This window comes from Anomalospiza imberbis, chromosome 3 (genome assembly GCF_031753505.1).
Source record: "Anomalospiza imberbis isolate Cuckoo-Finch-1a 21T00152 chromosome 3, ASM3175350v1, whole genome shotgun sequence".
NCBI lineage: Eukaryota > Metazoa > Chordata > Aves > Passeriformes > Viduidae > Anomalospiza > Anomalospiza imberbis.
In genome coordinates, this window is record NC_089683.1 from 97,822,655 (window position 1) to 97,840,428 (window position 17,774).

The 17,774-nt window shown below is 43.2% G+C and overlaps 2 protein-coding genes across 3 annotated transcripts in view; one reads left to right on the plus strand and one right to left on the minus strand.

The window, feature by feature from the left end:
- TMEM63A (transmembrane protein 63A) overlaps positions 1 to 5,564 on the minus strand; it is a 30,482-nt gene extending 24,918 nt beyond the window's left edge. The window contains exons 1-4 of one of the 2 annotated variants that reach the window (XM_068185929.1): positions 5,543 to 5,564; positions 4,251 to 4,591; positions 3,362 to 3,558; positions 1,399 to 1,478 (exon numbers count right to left, since the gene is read on the minus strand). In XM_068185929.1, coding sequence (XP_068042030.1) covers positions 1,399 to 1,478; positions 3,362 to 3,547 — 266 coding nt within the window. In that variant the 5' untranslated portion in view covers positions 3,548 to 3,558; positions 4,251 to 4,591; positions 5,543 to 5,564. Of the gene's footprint in view, positions 1 to 1,398; positions 1,479 to 3,361; positions 3,559 to 4,250; positions 4,592 to 5,416 lie in introns of both variants that reach the window. The other variant, XM_068185928.1, reaches the window with a different exon arrangement.
- A 545-nt stretch (positions 5,565 to 6,109) lies between these two features.
- Positions 6,110 to 17,774, plus strand: part of STUM (stum, mechanosensory transduction mediator homolog) — a 287,384-nt gene continuing 275,719 nt past the window's right edge. Inside the window, exon 1 of the mRNA XM_068185961.1 lies at positions 6,110 to 6,128. The gene's annotated coding sequence lies outside the window, so the exon portion shown is untranslated. The remainder of the gene's footprint in view (positions 6,129 to 17,774) is intronic.

Here is a 17,774-nt window from a genome sequence, read left to right on the forward strand (position 1 = left end):
TTTCAACTTTAACAATTCTGACTAAGGGATGTAGTACAAACACACTTTTTCACTTATGAAAGCTGTGGTTTTCACCCTGTAGCACATGCCTGACTATAGTAACTTGTGTGCGTCTCCTGTTGAACAGAGAGGACAAGAGAGCTCCCAGCATGAGAGCACATAACTGAACTTGAAAGAAAATAACATTTTATCAGGATATTAAAACCACAGTGATGTAACAGAATGCAATACAGGTTTGGAAGCCTAGCCAGGATCAGATTTACAAGCTGTGTTCCTGTTTGGATGTTCCTCACTACAAGACATCACTTCTTTTTCCTCCATGGTACAGCCACTGCTCACAATTTCTCTTCACAACTAATCCCTGAAAAACCACCTCCTCACGCAAACAATCCTGTAGCAAGGCTAGAAACATTTAGAAACTCTGTAGCCCTCAAAAGTAGCAGAGTGCCTGTTTTCAGTTTGTTGCTAAAAAGAAATGTTGCAATGGTAATTACAGGAGGACACCTGCTGGAATTGGAGTGTACTCCTAGGTGTCTGTAATTTTGGCCAGCAGGCTCAGCTCACAGTCCAGCAGGACAAAAACACAGGCTCCTGGGTGTCTGACTGCCCCAGCCTGTTGGTCCCATGCCTCTACAGCCCAGTACCAGAGCACCTTCATGACTGCTGCCTCAGCCAGCTGGATTAAAGACTTCTCAGTTATTGCCCGTTTTATTTTACATCTATCTTTCACAACTGTCCATAGATTACACCTAAAAACAGGGTTTGAGTTCTTTCCTGTTCAGTTTTGAATTTACCACAACTTGATTGCACCAGGAAGAGGCTCACTGTTAAAGTTTCCCCACTTTACACATAGCTTAGATTTTAAACATCCCGACACATCATCCTACATTAAAAAAAATAAAAAGCTCATTTGAAATATTACTAAAAATCAGTGAACGATTTCAGAAACCTGCAACAGTAAGTTTTTATTTATGAACCCTTGGGAGATTTTGTGGCACAGGCTGTGCAGGGAGCTCTGGGAATACACTGGGTTTGAGCCAAGATAAACAAAATGGTTAATATCCCTCTGTACAGAAGCACACTGCAAACATCAGTGTGCAGCATGTCAGCAGACAAGCAGCCTGTTTCCTTACCTCCACTTCCTTAACTCACAGCTGGAGGATGAAATTCATGGCAATGGAAACACAGGACTTAGGACTGAAACCACAGACAGTAACTCTCTGAGGGGGATGTATTTCACACAAAGCAGTGTGAGGGCATTTTTAACAAACATGTGCAAGTGATTACAAGCATATCTAATTGATAAAAATGTACCTAATGTAAGCTACATTTAGTGTACTTTCCTCCCCACTCCCCAAATGGTTTCATCAAGTCAGTCTGATTACACATGTTTTTTACCTTTCAACTTCTGACACCAGTGCAACACGACCATAGTCCCAGAATCGCTTTCTTATAATGGAAAACAGTAATATTAAAATCTAGAAAATAAAAAAGAAGATATTAAAGTATTTATTTTTCCCATTTCAAAATAATCATTCTTAGGTATGTAAGAACTAACAAAAAATGCTGTCCTCATTCCTAAATCAATTATCATATGCCAGCCAACTCATTGGTGGCCATGCTACACACCAACCTGTCTGAGACCAAAGCTACCTATCTCTGATCTCTGCAATGTATTTTTAATCTGCCCCCTGTATTTTCCCTTTTTGAAAGAGAAAAAGAAAAGAAGCAAAAAGCTCCATCACTGGGTATTTCATAGATTCTTTTTTTTTTTTTTTTTTTAACAAGTTGCTCTACAGAAAGCAATGAAGTAACAAGGCCTGTTTGCCATGCATATGTAGCATACACCCTCACCTTCTGCTTCCTCCTCCATTCCATACCTGTTTGGCTGGAAAGTGGTGTTAGTGATGCAACTTACTGGCCAGCCAGGATACATGACTAGATTATCTCTGCGTCAAGATTACACAGCTCATTTCTACATTTCACAATTAATATAACCTTCTTATGAGTGCCTTCCTCCTAACAGGGAGGATTAATTTAGATCTTCCCCCTTCATCTGGTCATTAAACTTGCTGCAAGCAGGAAAGTTCTCTAGATTCTTCACAACTTTGGTTGAAATTGGCTACAGTATTCTCCAGTTATTAGGCAGGACTGCCAGATAAAAATGGGAAGACAATGAAATATATAAACCTCACTTTGTTTGGAGGCCAGCATAGAAATAACACATCAGAAATGCATCAACAGTTACTAAAAGGATATGCAGTAAAAATGTCATGAAAATAAGAATACAGGAATTGATAAATAATTTTCAGCATTTGGTACTTGAAGAAGAGAGGAACCTTCTGCACTGCACCCATCTCTCTACCTAACCCTGCCGGAGTGCAGAGTTCAACAGCAAGGAACTCAAAAGCAGACTCAGTGTCTTAAAACTGAACCACAGCTTAAAAAAAAAAAAAGCAAACACTTCAACCAAATCTTATTCAATGCTGTGCCATTGGTCACACAGAGCTGTAAATACTGTACATCCTCAGAAAATGGATTTATGGTAGCATACACCAAATCAACAACAAAGAATGCCACTATACAACTTTGAGGAATATCCTCTACATTCCTACAGAATGACCAACTCAGACCACAGGTACTTTAGGTTTCTTTACAGCCGATTTCTAGAACTCAGAAAATGTTATCCCTTTAGTCTATTTTACTACCACAGACCCTCTTCTCAGGCCAATTTGCAGGTCTGCAGCCCTGTTTCTGGTGGCTGAAGGCCACCTAGGCCAGGCTTACAAAAATAACCACAAGTTTTAGTGCAGTTTTAGGCTTGTCCTGGAGCCCCCAGACAGCAATGAATCATATTCCACTTTTTCTCAGGACGGAGCTGGTTAGTACATTATCTTCATCTACAGCTTCAGGGAATCTAATGTTAAAAAGTTGGTTTTTCAAAAGGCAATACAATATGCAAAATCTGTCATTTCACAAATGTGTTAGTAATGGTGTCCCCTTCCTGAAAACCTACCCAGTACGTAAACCAAAATGTTCTTGCAGTTAAGATAAAACATGAAAATTTGAGCTACAACCACAAAATTCACTGGCCCCACAAACAGATCCTGTAAAACTGCACTCTCCCTACATCTACACATCTAACAGTGTAGACCAGTGACACCACCATCCCATCTGTATGCAAACATTTATCAAGACTTGAAAAGCGCTTTGGTGTTCCCAGGATGGCCTCAACTCATTTCTTACTCTGAACGTTCTCAGAAACCAAATTCCAACCCGATAAATACGAGAATTTGGAACAATATCACTTTTGAGAAGGCCAGAAGTACTTTCAATACAAGAAATAGAAAACTGGGCTTACAAAAAAGAAGGTTACGTCAAGCAGCAGGACAGTTGGGATTCCACCAAAAGTTACTCCTTGGAGCACTGTGCTGCCCTGTGCAGTGCTGTAGCAGTAAGTCTCATTTGTTCTGTTGAAAGGTGTACTCCTGTTCCCAAAGAAGCCTAGATGAGAATGTCCAAAATCCAGAAAATAGAAAAGGTTCATTTTGCCTATCCCTTCAAAAGACAAAAAACAAAAAAAAAAAAAAAGGAAAAGGTGAAACCAACTTGTGAAAAGCCTGGTAGGTATTTGTGAGATATTCTAATATTACAAGTAAAAAAAGTGCAGGAAGATGCAACCAGAAAACTATTTTGGAAAAGAAAGTGCCTTTGACAATCTCTTCCCTTCACATGTGAAATATTTTGCAACAATTGGCAGGTTCAGCTACCAGCAGTGCCTAGACAAGAATTCCAGACATCTAGTGAACCACATCCTCTACAGAGATCTGAAGATAACTGCAGAAGATCCCTCCCAAAAAAAACTTCCCTATCATTTAATCTATAACATCTAACTACATATTTCAGCCTGGACTGTGATTCTAGGAATCACACAGGGCATTACATATTCCAATAACAGTAGTCTGAAAATTTTGTTCCTAGTTGATGAGCATGTGTGAACACACCAACTTGTGAACTTCATATTTAAATGTCAAAACCTTGAGATCATTAACAAATTCACCACTAATTCCACAGATAAGAACCACTACACAAATACACATTCCTTTCTGTTCTTGGAATATCGGGTGACTTTATTTTTTCAAAATAATTCAATTGAAAGGCCAGCACAGCAGTTATCTTATGTCACAAACAAGAAAGAAAAAACTGTATTTCTCAAAGAACAGACCTCTACCTCATTTTAGTCAACGGACCTGATCAGATAATGTAGTACCATACAAGAATGTACGAGATTTGGCTATTGATACAAAGTTCTTTTTATCAGTATAGGCAATTGCTCGTTTATTTTGGGGCTTTCCACTTCAAACATTTCCTTTCTTGGATCTTACTTACTTGCTGATTCCCAAGTACTGCTTCATGCAGAACACACTTCTGGCTGATAAATTGACAAAGAAACCACTCCCCGAAAGAAACCTCAATCCTTCAATAGCAAATATTCTAGGTCCTCATCACACAGGTCCAGGGACACTACTTTCGGGATGTTGTGCCTCTAAGAGGAATGCACATGTCTCTGACGACAGCACTGTTCTGGATGCTGAAAACGAAACAAACAAACAAAAAAATACAAATAACTAAATAGTCTCCTTTTAAACAGCGGGAAAACAGCATGGAGTATACTCCTCCCAAAACAGCATCTGCTAAGTGTTGGGCAGCGCGATCCGGTGAGGAAGAAATTTTGTCTCAGCTGATGTGTTTCATCACAGCGGGAAAAAAAAAAAAAAAAAAAAAAAAAAACGAGAGAGAAAGAAAAATAAAAAAACCCCAACAACGCCCACAAAAGTTGTGCCTTGATTCTTTATCCTTGCTTTCCACGGACTGAAATTTAGTGCTGACGGAAAAAAAGGCATTTTTGAAGAGCCTTCGGGAATCTTCAGCACAAGCCTGCACGCTAACCTCTAAGCAACACACTGGAGTTTATCAGACACTGCTTCCAATTCTCGAAAGCTGCTCTTTTTAAACAAGCCAGCTGCCAGGCAGATAAAGGGCAGGGGAAGACCTCCCACGGGTGGGGCTGCGCTGCAGGAACCCAGGGAGCACCGGATGGGCTCCAGGAACGGGAGCGGCTCCCGTGTGGCGCTGGGAGCCCCCTGCGCTCCCGGCTCCGGCCGGGACTGCTTCCCCAGGAGCACATTGGAAAGCGCCAGGCTCGCCCCCGGCGCAGGGAGCGGGTCCCTCCGCTCCAGAGCAGGGTGGGCCGGCTGAGCTCCCCGCGGGGAGGGGACACTGCTCCCGGCGCTGCCCGCCCCGACCCCGCTGCGGGGGTCCCGCTGAGGAGGGGCCGCGCTCGCCTCGCCCACTCCCCGCCTCGCCCACTCCCCTCCCCGCCGCCCCGCACGGCGCCGCTCCCGCCCTCCCTTACCTGCGCCGGGGCGGCCTCTCCTGCCCCCGCCCTTCCCTTCTCTGCCTTTCCCTGCCTTTCCCTTCCCTGCCCTCCCGCCCCGTCACCTCACGGGCGATCCCGGTGCCGTGCCGTGCCCGCAGTTACGAGCATCGGCAATAAGTCCCGGGCTCTGCGCACGCGCGCACGGCCCGCTGTCAGCGCTCCTCCGCCCCGGAGCGCGCTCCCCCCACAGGCCGCTCCGAACGGGACAGGGCCGCTCCCAACGGGACAGGGCCGCCCCCGCCGGGACAGGGCCGGCCCCGCTGGGACAGGGCCGCCCCCGCCGGGACAGGGCCGCTCCCAACGGGACAGGGCCGCTCCGAACGGGACAGGGCCGCCCCCGCCGGGACAGGGCCGCTCCGGACGGGACAGGGCCGCTCCGAACGGGACAGGGCCGCCCCCGCCGGGACAGGGCCGCTCCGAACGGGACAGGGCCGCCCCCGCCGGGACAGGGCCGCTCCGAACGGGACAGGGCCGCTCCGAACGGGACAGGGCCGTTCCGAACGGGACAGGGCCGGCCCCGCCGGGACAGGGCCGCTCCGAACGGGACAGGGCCGCTCCGGCCGGGACAGGGCCGGCCCCGCCGGGACAGGGCCGCTCCGAACGGGACAGGGCCGCCCCCGCAGGGACAGGGCCGCTCCGAACGGGACAGGGCCGCTCCGAACGGGACAGGGCCGGCCCCGCCGGGACAGGGCCGCTCCGAACGGGACAGGGCCGGCCCCGCGCCTCCCTCAGGGAGCGGACCCTCAAATAACCGAGGGAAAGCTGCTGCTTCTGCCCAGCCTGGAGAAGAGAAGGTTCAGGGCAGACCTTGTAGCGCCTACCAGTGTCACAAAGCAGAACCGAACAGAGCGTTTTATAGCACAGGAAAAAAACCGATCCCCAAGAAATGTAAGATGCGATTTCCATAGAGACTTCACGATTTCAGGTCTGGTGAAGTGGGCAAGCACGCAGGCGGAAGTGGAGCAGGCCATACACTGCGATCACAGAATCATGGAATACAGTGGTTTGGAAGGGACCTGAAATTCCATCTATTTCCAGCCCCCATCATGGGCAGGGACACCTTCCAGGAGAGCAGGTTGTTCAGAGCTCCATTGAGCCTGCTCTTGAACACTTCCGGGGATGGGACATCCACAGCTTCTCTGGGAAACGTCTGCAAGTGCCTCACCACCCTCAGAGTGAAGAAATTTTTCATGTTATCTAATCTAAACCTAGTCTCTTTAATTTGAATCCATTCCCCCTTGTCCTATCACTACATGCCCTTGCAAAAGTCCCTCTATGCCTGTGTAGAAAGTCCCTCTCTAGCCCTTGTGTAGCCCCCTTCAGGTACTGGAAGGTGCTCTAAGGTCTCCCAGGAACTTTTCTCTCCTCCAGGCTGAATAATCCAAACTCTCTCAGCCTGTCTTAAGTAGCAGAGGTGCTCCAGCCCTTTGAGCATCTTCATGGTCTCCTCTGCACTTACTCCAACATCTTGGAGGGCCACATGTTTCTTGTGCTGGGGCCCCAGAGCCAGACTCAGCACTCCGGGTGGGGTCTCACGAGGGCAGAGTAGAGGGGAGAACCATCTTCATTGACCTGCTGGCTAAACCTCTTTTGACAGGTAGCTCTGAAATAAATTAACAAATTAATGGTAGTAGCATGAACCTTCCATAGTCTCTTGTCTGCACACACAACTCATGTTGGGAATTGGAAAAAGCCCCAAGACCTAGGGAGTTTAGGTTAATGAGTCTATGATAGAGCTGGGATGAGACCAATTCCCAGATATCCAGAAGGATATCCTATCCTTTAAGGGGTTCATTGCTTCCAGACAACAGGCCAGAAACACTGTACAGCAGGTCCCTGCTGTCCACCTCTTCTCTACCCTTTATTTTAGTGTTCCCTCCACAGCCATTTGATACCCAGCATTGCCAACCCTCCTCATCCTCCTGTGCCGTCATCCTTTGCCCCTGACTGGCATGACTGACCTCAATGAGCAGCAGGCATATGAGGAAGAAGAAGATTATGGTAATGATGAAAATGTGCCTGTTCAGAGGGAACCAGGGACCACTTGTCTTCAAAGGTTTGCACCCCTACCTGAAGCAGCAGTGATGTCTTAGAACAACAACCCACTCTAAAACCAACCAAAAATAATTAGGGCATTGCAAGGTTCAGTCTGATGTTACATTGATCAAAACCTCGGTTATCTGCTGACTTTTATGTTTAAAATGAATTCATGTCCCAGCTGCCAAGAAGCCTCTATCTGCTCCATCTGACAGTCCTGATCCTGCCTCTCCATCTTGAACTCCTTGCATTCCCATGTATTCAGACTCCATGGATTACTTAGGGTCCTGCATGCACAGCTGCTGTCCTGCTCCCTGCCACTTTATTAATCCACAATTGTTTTACTCTGCTAAATCCTTGTTTCACTTTCCAGGAGTGCCTGCTCAGTGGAGAGCAGCATCTGGCTGTACGTGTGCTATCTGCCTTCTCCCACAAAAAGGGCTAAGTCCTGGTTATCTGCAGTCACTGAGAGACATTTCAAGAAAGAATTTCATCACTTACCTAGAAGATTCATTGTAGGTAATCTGTGATTTTAAGTTGGCTGTAACAATTATGCTAGTTAGAAATTACATTAAAGTTCTCAGCTCAGAGTGGTTCAGATTCACTGCTGGAATAAAGAAATCCCACCGTTGTTGAAGGATGTTAGTTTTACCTTTAAAAACTCTCTCTCCTCTCTAGGGCTGTGTTGGTGGGAAAGTTGTTTGGCATGAGTGTCATAGAGTTATTGTTTCATCCTGTCTTTTCCGGAACAACTTTTCCTGTGGACAACTTATTTCAAAACAGGATTTCACAGTGGAATAAATATTGTCACTTTCTTTTAAATGAAGTAGATCTACCATGTAGGTGGAGCCTCAGTGTATGCTTGCAGCTCTTGCACTTCTAGGACCAAAATCTGCTTGGGTGATTTCCTAACCTGTTCATACTCTTGATTCTTGCCAGGTTTTTCAAAATTAGGAAGGCTTTGCTTTGGTTAGATTATCTTACTCTGTAGTGTAAAATAGGTAATATTCAGTAATCTCAACATTGTAGTCTTGACATCCTTCTGTGTGATGACTTTTGCCTAGCTACAAAATAATTTTTCCCTCTCTCTCTCTGTCACAAGAATAACATCGAGCTTTTGTCATTTGTTTTTGTTCTTCCTCTGTCTAGACAGGCTCTTTAGCTAAGTGGTGTGATTTTGTTTATCTCTAATTTCAATAGCAGAGTCACATTTCCCTCCTCCCTACCTCTTGTAAATAGGGTTTTGTTTACCACTGTCTGTTCTTTTGGTGACAAAAGCCACATACTGTCATTAGTTCACAAACGTTTAATTATGTTGCTAGAGCAGATGGAAAACCACCCTCAGGACATAGGGAGCAGGTCAAGAGACTCTGAAATCCTTCCATCTTTCTTTTATTTTGCATCCTCCATATCCACTTCAACAGCTCTTTAGCACCAGGTTGAACAAGTGTGCAGTGTATTTACACTTCCACGTGTGACTCTTCCCTTACTTTATTAAATGACCTTATGGCTGGAGAACTCCCTTGTCACTTTAGTTTGATTTATCACAGCAGGATGTCCCTTGATGGGTGAACTCCCAACAGGACTTCAATAGTCTCTGGAGGTGAGTAGCAGGTGGCCTGAGCTTTGCCATGCATGGCAACTCTCACTGTGGTTTCTTCTCTCTGAAGAAACCCATCAGCCCAGCTTGCAGTTCCCTACTTATCTGCCTATTCAAATATACCTTAATGGATTTAATTCAGGCTTCCAGCCTGGCAGCCCTTTGCTATCTTTTAATCTTTGCCTTCATCTGGCAACATGTTTACGAGCCTCAATACACCACAGGACGCAGTGTGGGCATTATGGGATTTTCCTTTGAAAGGTCTGAGCATTAAAATGTTTATAATATAAACAAACAAGTAGAAAAATCTAGATAGATACATGGGTTTAAATGTCATAATACAAATCAGCAAGCAGCAAGTCTTGATTTTAATTGACAATTTACCTTTATATTCTCTCTATTTTTTTTAATTTTGGCATGCTGCTTCTCATTCATAGGTAATATGTTGACTTTGAAATTGCCTTGCATTAAAGTTGGAATGTATTTCTATTAATCAGCACAACAGATTTATCTATCTATCAGGTTTAAATACAACGTATTTAACCAAATATATCTAGCGATATATGATAGAAATTTGCTTTTCTTTTCTTTTACATTTTATGTCAGATAGGAAATGGTGACTGTAGCATTGGTATTGATGCTTGAGCATAATTCATTTTTCTTTTCATCTTCACCAAGTTATACTTGGATGAAAACTGGAATTTTATTAAAACACACAGGAAACTCCAATCTAAAATAGCAATGCTGAAGAGTACAGGAAGGAAAAGCAGGCTTATTGCAACATACTTTGCATATACTTGTTTTATGAAGTGGTGAATCCATGAGCTTCTTCATCACTCACCTCTGGGCAGGGTGAGGTTTTAAACCTTGGATTTTTTGGAGTAGTTGCAGGTGTGGAGAATCCCTTGCTGATATATAGGATTGTTAGGTTTATTGTTAGCTTGTCACAATGCAACCACTGTTGGTGTGACACGCTTTGGTACAAAACTAGGGCAAGGTGGCCTGCAATGTGGGTGACTTCATTGTTTCCTGAATGTGCACATTATCTTAATGCTTATCCGTGCATTAACCCCATGGGTATGGAACCTGAAGGGACTTAATGCATAGGTGGCACAGCACTGACTGTAATTAAGCCAGCACCCTGAGAGAGAGAGGGAGATGGAGAAACCATCTGGCACAATCTGGTTTGTCCCACTGAAGAGGAGAACACTTGGCCATGTGAGCCATTGGATTTATCAGGCACCAGGTGTGCTTGTTACCAGTATGAAATATCAAACCACTCTGAGCTTGTAAAGTTTTCCCATTCCCAGGTACAGCACATACTAGTTTTCCTGAACAACTCCAGTGTCCTCAAGAGCCTCTGTGCTCCACAGTGTCCTCACTGTACACTGTGACTCCTGTTGCAGCAGTACTGAGATGAGCCCTGGACAGAATTTAGCATCCTTGCCTCAGGTTCTGCTTTCCCTGGAGCACAAAGATGAGTGGTTGGTTGTGCAGAAGCCACAAAATGCACTAGGAGATCTTGCAGTCTAAACCATTGGTGGGTCAATTCAGCTGGGTTTGCTGCAGCCTTGAATTGAGAGTAAATTTTTATGAATCAAGCTCTGAAATCCTGGTTTTAATCTAAATAGGTCAGAAGAGGAACACTAGTTTTTCTCTTTTAATTTTTTTATCTTTCAAAACACCACTCAGTTTGACAGCTTTGAAGAAACTACTCATGGTTGATCTGCTGTATCCATGTTCTAGCTGCAGAGAGTCCAGTGAGATTCCCAGCTTTTAGACATAAGAATCCTTTTCCAAGGCCTTGGCATAACACTTCCTAGTTTACTGGCTTGATTTCCCTTAAAATGTCAGCATCAAACATGCTGCTTGATAATTTAAAAATTTATAGATTAAATAGTTTTTTAAAGTACTTCTATAATGAGCAGTCTTTTTTTTCTTCTTTTTTTTTCTTTTTTTTTTTTTTCTTTTTTTTTTTTTTTTTGGGTGGGGCAAGAATTCCCCCTTCCCACTTCTGGATTTACAGATGAAAAGAATTCAGTGTCCAAACTGTGAGGATTTCAAAGAGCTGGCAAGGTCTGAGTTACAATTTCCACAGCAGCAGCAACTTGGCTCCTTTGCAGACAGAGCAGGCGAACACGGGGGGCCACTAATGACAGCAGGATGACCCTGGTGAGCCCAAGCAGGGGGTCAGGTGCCAGGGATGCAAGGGGCAAGCGGCTGGGGTGATTTGGTGTCAGGATGCAAAGTGGCTTAAGCAGGAAGATGTGAAGAGCTGTGGCCATGGCAAACAGCCACGACCAAGGGCAGTGAGGCGTTTTCCAGCAAGGAACCCCCTGAAGCTGGGGGAGCATGGCTTTAGTAGAACATGACTGGAAATGGTGGGGAGCAGCAGCATCCAGCCAGTTCCAAGTGCACGACTGCTGCCTGAGGCACACCACAGGCACATGGATCCTTGCTTTGTGCTTTCTGGCACCTCCACTTTAGGGAAGCAGAGTTGTCTAAATCTGTCCATTTCTTAGTGTGTGATTACCTGTTGGACATGTTATCACCATACTTTCTGATTTTCCCATTCTTGTTCCTCCCTGTCCACTCTTTCCTTCCTCTTTTTGTAGTACTTTATTTCCTCCCCCCATTCATCCTTTCCCATATTTCCTTTCCTGTGATTCTTTTACTCTCTCTAAATCACTTTTCTTTCTGCTTCATCTTTCTCCTTTCAAATGTATGCAAAGGATATAAAGGTATTTCCTCACATCTCTTCCAGCTGGACTGGGCATGTTTGACATTGCCTCATGAATGGGAGTGTGGCCTAATCTGTGTAAAAAGGGAAAGTAATGTAGTCACAGCAAGCTGAGCACCTTAGATGCACAGGTGATCTACAGATCAATGAAGAGCTTTCTCCGCTGTAACTGATGGCAGAGGGACATGGCTTGTTTTACTGAGATACTTTAAGTACAGTAATCGTTAGAGACTATTGCTGATTAAATTTGGTTGGTAGAAGCTGTGGTGCCTTTGAAAATCAGCTTATTTATTTTGGTGTCTAAATACAGACTTGAATATTTTGGCCAAGGCAATTTGCTCAAGGTCATAATCCTGACTCAGGGACAGAACTGGGAAAAGAGCCCAGATGTTTTCAGCTCTCCTTTCCTACTGATATTATGTGCAGTTTCAGTAAAGCAGATGTTTATATTTAGATTCACCGAAGTAGATGTTTATATATTCAGGTTATATATCAGATAATGATAGAGTGAGTTGTCAGAATTAATGTGGGAGAAGTTAGGAGCAGGTCCTGTGAAGTGCCATGGTTTCTGGAATGAGATGAACTCCAGGATGGAAGAAAGGATCAGCATTACATGTGAACACCCAGGCAAACTATTCCTGCCTTCACAAAGTGGTGTACCTTTTCTTTTACACCCTGTCTGGGTCAGTTCCTGGGGCTGTACAGGCACAGCTAAGAGAACAGGTGCTGCATGCAGAGCCCTGGCATGAGCAAACCTGAGATTTAAGGCCGCAAATTGCCAACTGCCCTGGGCAACAGTGAGCCAGGGTGATTGTCATTCCTTTGCACCATAGTTCCGGTGAGGATTAGAAGAGTTTCACACATCAATATAAGAACTGGAATTTATTATTCAAATTATCATAATGAGAGCATTTCTCAGTGGACATGAAATTGTGTTAAGGAACCAATTCCCATCCACTTAGGAAACAAGACAACTGTGTTCTGTTATTGCTGTGGTTTCTAGATCAGTTTCAAGGCAACCCAAGCGATAGTGTATTTTCATGTCCTTTTATGAATCACAGCATTTCCTCATTTAGGACAGCAAGTGTTCAACAGTTTACCAGCCTGGGAACACAGTGAAGGCCAGAGGTAAGCTTTCCTACCACAAGGGACTGAAAACAAATCAAACAGTGAAGCTTTCTAAGAGTTTTAAGAGCCAGTTTTCCAAGTCTGCATCGCATAATGATTTTCAGATTCCTCCCATTGGATTTGCAGAAATTGAACTTCCTTGAGAACATTATTTTCTTGTAGTCTGCCTTAGAAGTTTTCCAACAGATCTGGTCAAAATGATTAAGCATTTTAAATTAATTCTCAGGTCATCTATGTCTCTGTTCAAATTGCAGTAATTATTTCTAGTTTTGCTGTCACAGGGTAAAATATTCCTTGCTCTGTTTTAGAATCAAAGCAGAGAAAAGGGACTAAGAACCCAAGTTTTGTTCAATAAAAATAGGCTCTAAATTCCTTCTTGTACCTTTGAAAAATCTTCTCCACGTGTATGATTTGTCAAAAGATGCTGAGTTCTGCACTGGCAACTTAGCTAAAGCTAATAGCCATGCTGCAGAGATAAAATAAATTTTAGTCACCATATCTTTAGTTATTCTGCCTGGAAAGCTGACAGATGCCAGCTTCAAATGCATGGCATTTTCTGCAGAGTCACATGTCAAAGCCAAAATTGATGTTCAGAAATGCATTTGGTTGCTATGTGGAAATGTTGACCATTCCTGGATTAATGGTTTTGGATAAGCAAATGGTAAGGTAAGAAAAGGAAAAAGGAAAAAAACCAAGCAACTGAAGTTTGTGTTTCACGCTTCAAGTGACCTGACCAAGTGTGGCTAAATTCCCTTTTAAAATCAAATGACCATGATGCATCTCCCATGGTGCTGCAGTATGAATGCTAAAAGGATTAAAATTGGTCAGGTCACAGAGCTTTATTTTTTACTCTTTTAGGTGTTGTGTTATATCCGAGACCTTACACTCCTTCTTTACATAGATATGAGTGCATGGCAGGAAATTACATAATTTCCTGTGCCATGAAGTAAAATACCCTTTTCTGTTCTGTTTTGGAGTCAAATACACAAAAAAGGGTCATTTTTCAGTTCTTTTCTTCTGAATTCTTTTAAATTAAATAGTAATAACATTCAAAAATGTTAGAAATCAATACCATGACAATATAAATATTTAAGTGAAAACTGCTTGAGTAGGAGCAGTCTATTCACACACCCTCCTTTCTGAACATTGCAGCATTATTTGGAAAAAAAAGAAAATTTGGGGGCTATTTTGATATTTGTTCCTGTGCAATTCTCAAAGATAGAACAAACTACTCAATCTAGACAGAAGGGGAATGGAATAAAGAGAATAAATAATAAATCACCACTAACAGTAACCAGCTCACTAGATTTTAAAAATGAGTTAATGATTTGACATTTTCTTAACAAATCTAAAATCTTTTAAAATGCATTTAAAATAATCTACAGGCCTTTAAGACCATTCTCTGAACAGGCATCAGCACTCTGAAGACAAAGAAAAGCTTCCTGCAAAAGTTCAGTGCAATGCTAACAGCTTCTTTCTGTTTAAAAAGAATAAACATCAAGCATCAGGATGAGAGACTATAGTCTGATCCAGATCATCATTTCCAAGATGGTTTTGTACCTCTTGAAACTCCCAGCTTCCTGGAAGCCTCTCAGACATGCTCTCCCTGTATTAGCCCAGCTCACCCTGAGCTCAGATAGGCAGGCCTGGTGCTGTTGCTGGGCCCATTCAGAATTCTACCTCACCATCCTTTTGATCATAGCCCTAGTGTGCTGTTAACATCAAGGACAAAAGCCATGTGGAAATAATTCTTTTTGAAACTGAATACATCTAAGTTCCATGGTGTAAAACCCACTGACATGCAATAGCCCCAGAGTCACTTCAGCAGCAGATGTTACAGATGGAAAACAACCATGTGAGTGGTTTAGCTCATTTTCCTGTTGTTGCAGGTATCTTTTTGTCAATCAGTAGATTTGCTAAGGCACTGCCCAAGCTAATTTTTAATAGCTCAGTGAGGACTAGCAGAAGCCTCTGGGCAGCTGCTCCTCACTCTATCTGATGTACCAGATTAGAGAAGTCTAAACTATCAATTCTGTCTTGTCATCTGTGTGTGTATGTTACCACTTAATTTTGCCTTCTACAATCTCTCATTGGCTTTTGTAATTTTCTGTGTAAATAACAGGCCTTTATAGAGTTTTTTTGCACTCCACTAACAAATTGCTATTATGTACAACAGCTCATCATTTTTAGCAGAAGTTGCTTTTTAGGTCTCACTCATCTTGGCCTTTCATCTTTATTTTTGGCCTGCTGAAAAAAAATATTCTCCAGCAAAGTTAGTAATGCAAATTATTCAACTTGCATTAACACATACTTCATAATCTTTCTGCCTTTACAGCTTCTCCTGGCAATAGAAATAAATTACAGCTGCTAGAAGACAGTGTTATTCTTTCTCTATCTGAGTTGGGGAAAAGTGATTCATTTTCTCTCTTTCTTAGCAAAAGAGGACAGTCTGTTCAGTGAAGCAAAACTTATTAGAGCTAAAATTAACTGCAGGAAAGACAATCCATAATTAAGCCAGGTTACTTAGTGCCACAGATGCAGTATGAAGAGTATTCCAACTGTATTAGCATCACAGGAAAATGGGGACATCACTCAGTTTTTGGAATGCCAATTGCCACACAAACTTGGCCCAGAATCAGTAAGGGCTATGGGACATTGAATCTGCACATTAAGGCAGAAGAAATGTACTTTTAAAAAAAGCTGATAAACTTCTACACTATAAATAGAGTTGCAAGGAAAAAGCAGTATTTTAACTAGGCCAATAAATGGGCTCTGATTAGAAATTAAGTGGTGCTCCTACAGAACTCAGCTATTTCTCAGTAATTAGGACATTCCTTAACGAAGTGGACTGTGGTGTAAAGCAAGCAATTCGGGTCTGTATGCTTATTTATCTGATTCAACTGCATTAGCTAAATGTCAGTATTTTTGCCAGCAGCCTATGCTGCAACCATCAGAGCGGTGACGAGTCATGCTTCTCCGGCTGTAAACAAGGAACAGACTGGGGCAGTGGGGAGGAGACTGCTGAAGGCATAGAAAATGCTGTATTTAAACAGTTGTGTTTGCTTTTCTGTTTAAAAAAAAACAAACTTGAAGATCTCCTTTCTGCCAGAACACTGGCACTTTGCAAACGCTGCCAACACAAACCCCTGCGAGCGAGCCAGCTGACATCAGCTGACCAAGGACCTGGGGGGACTTTGGACATTTTACCCATTCCTCCTCAGACAGACAGCCTTTTGTCCTGGCCATCTGACCAAAACAAGCTCATGAGTAAAAGCAGAAGCTGCCTATGGAAGATGTGTTTATGTCAGTGCAATCAGAGATACACAGCACCAGAAGAGAAGAGCCCAATAGGATGTAATCTTTCAGGTATTTCCATTGGAGATGGCCAGTTCAGTCTGGCTTGTACTCGTGATGAGGAAAAACACTCTCATGTCCTTGCCTAGATTAAATGAGCTGGACAATTTCTGTATAGCTCAAGCAGGCGATAGTTTGGATCACAGAAGTTGCTACTGCAACTGGCTCCTGGCAGGAGAGTAAGAACCAAGGACTGAGGCTGAGGTTGCAGCAGCTTTGGAATGAGATCTGTGCACTCAGAGCAACCACAATTCGTCTCAGACACGGGACATGAAGTTCTATTTCCCAGAGTCAAGTTAGCCAGAGCTCACAACACAGATCTAAAGTCCCTTTTATGACTTTATGCCCAGTAGAAGGAGGAAGGGAATGCATGAGAAGCTGGTAAGTCAAGTGATACCTGATTGAGCACAAAGCCTTTTGGCACAAAAATTAACAAGGCCAAATTTTTGCAACAAATCCCAACCATCAGAAAGATAAACACAACTGCATTGAGTGGCTCTGCTGTTTTCAGTCTAGCTCTGGGAGACACCCAGATGTCTTGTGTAATCAGGCCTTACCTTCTGGAAATTTTTCCATGCCAGATACTTGCAAAGCAAGCTGAGACCATGGGGAGCAAACTCTGGGGAGCTGTACTGGCCCACAGAAGTTGCCTTTCACATCACTCAAGCAAGGGCTGTTTTAATATGGGCCCAGCTGTAATACAAAAGGGTTATGTCCATGGCAATTGAAATCTTCAAAAGTTTAATATTCAGACCCTCAATACTGCCAATACATTTCAAACATTCTTGTTTCCCAGGATAATAGCTACATACTTAGAGCAAGCCTATCACACTTTCTCTTTGATCCCACTGGATTTACTTACCAAAAGTCATTGCATGGATGTGCACAGCAAATGTCTTACAGAAGTGCTTGTAGCAAAATTAAAAGCTTAAATATAGAGATTTTCTCTCCACTAAGTACTGGCTTTTATTAAAACTGGGAGTTGCTCATACTTCACCCCTTGCAGCCTCTTTGAATCCTCTGTTTGACATTTCAAAAGTGCCATGCAGGTTCTAATACACATTACACAGAAAGAGCTATTATAAAATTCCTGACTTTTTCTTGTTTGCATGACAAAGGGGGAATGGCAAATCCTCCAATTGGACCAGATAATCACTCTCCTGTGAAAAGCCTCCAATATACATCCTCTGTTTTCTTCTTAGTTGAGCTTCAAATGTGTTTGGTCAATAATTTTATTTTGGGCATGAAGCCCATAAATCACCTTCCAATACACATTGGACAGTGGAGAGTCCTGGTGGATTTGGCATCAGCCAAAGGAGATGCCAAATCCAGACAGGAGAAATCACACCCGGATACAGGAAAGCTGGGTGCTGCTGGAGCAAATAGACATTTTAATTTCATGTTGTCGTGGTCTTTTGAAGAACACTCACTGCAAAGCAGGACCACTCTCTGGAGCAAAGACTAATTGGATGGAT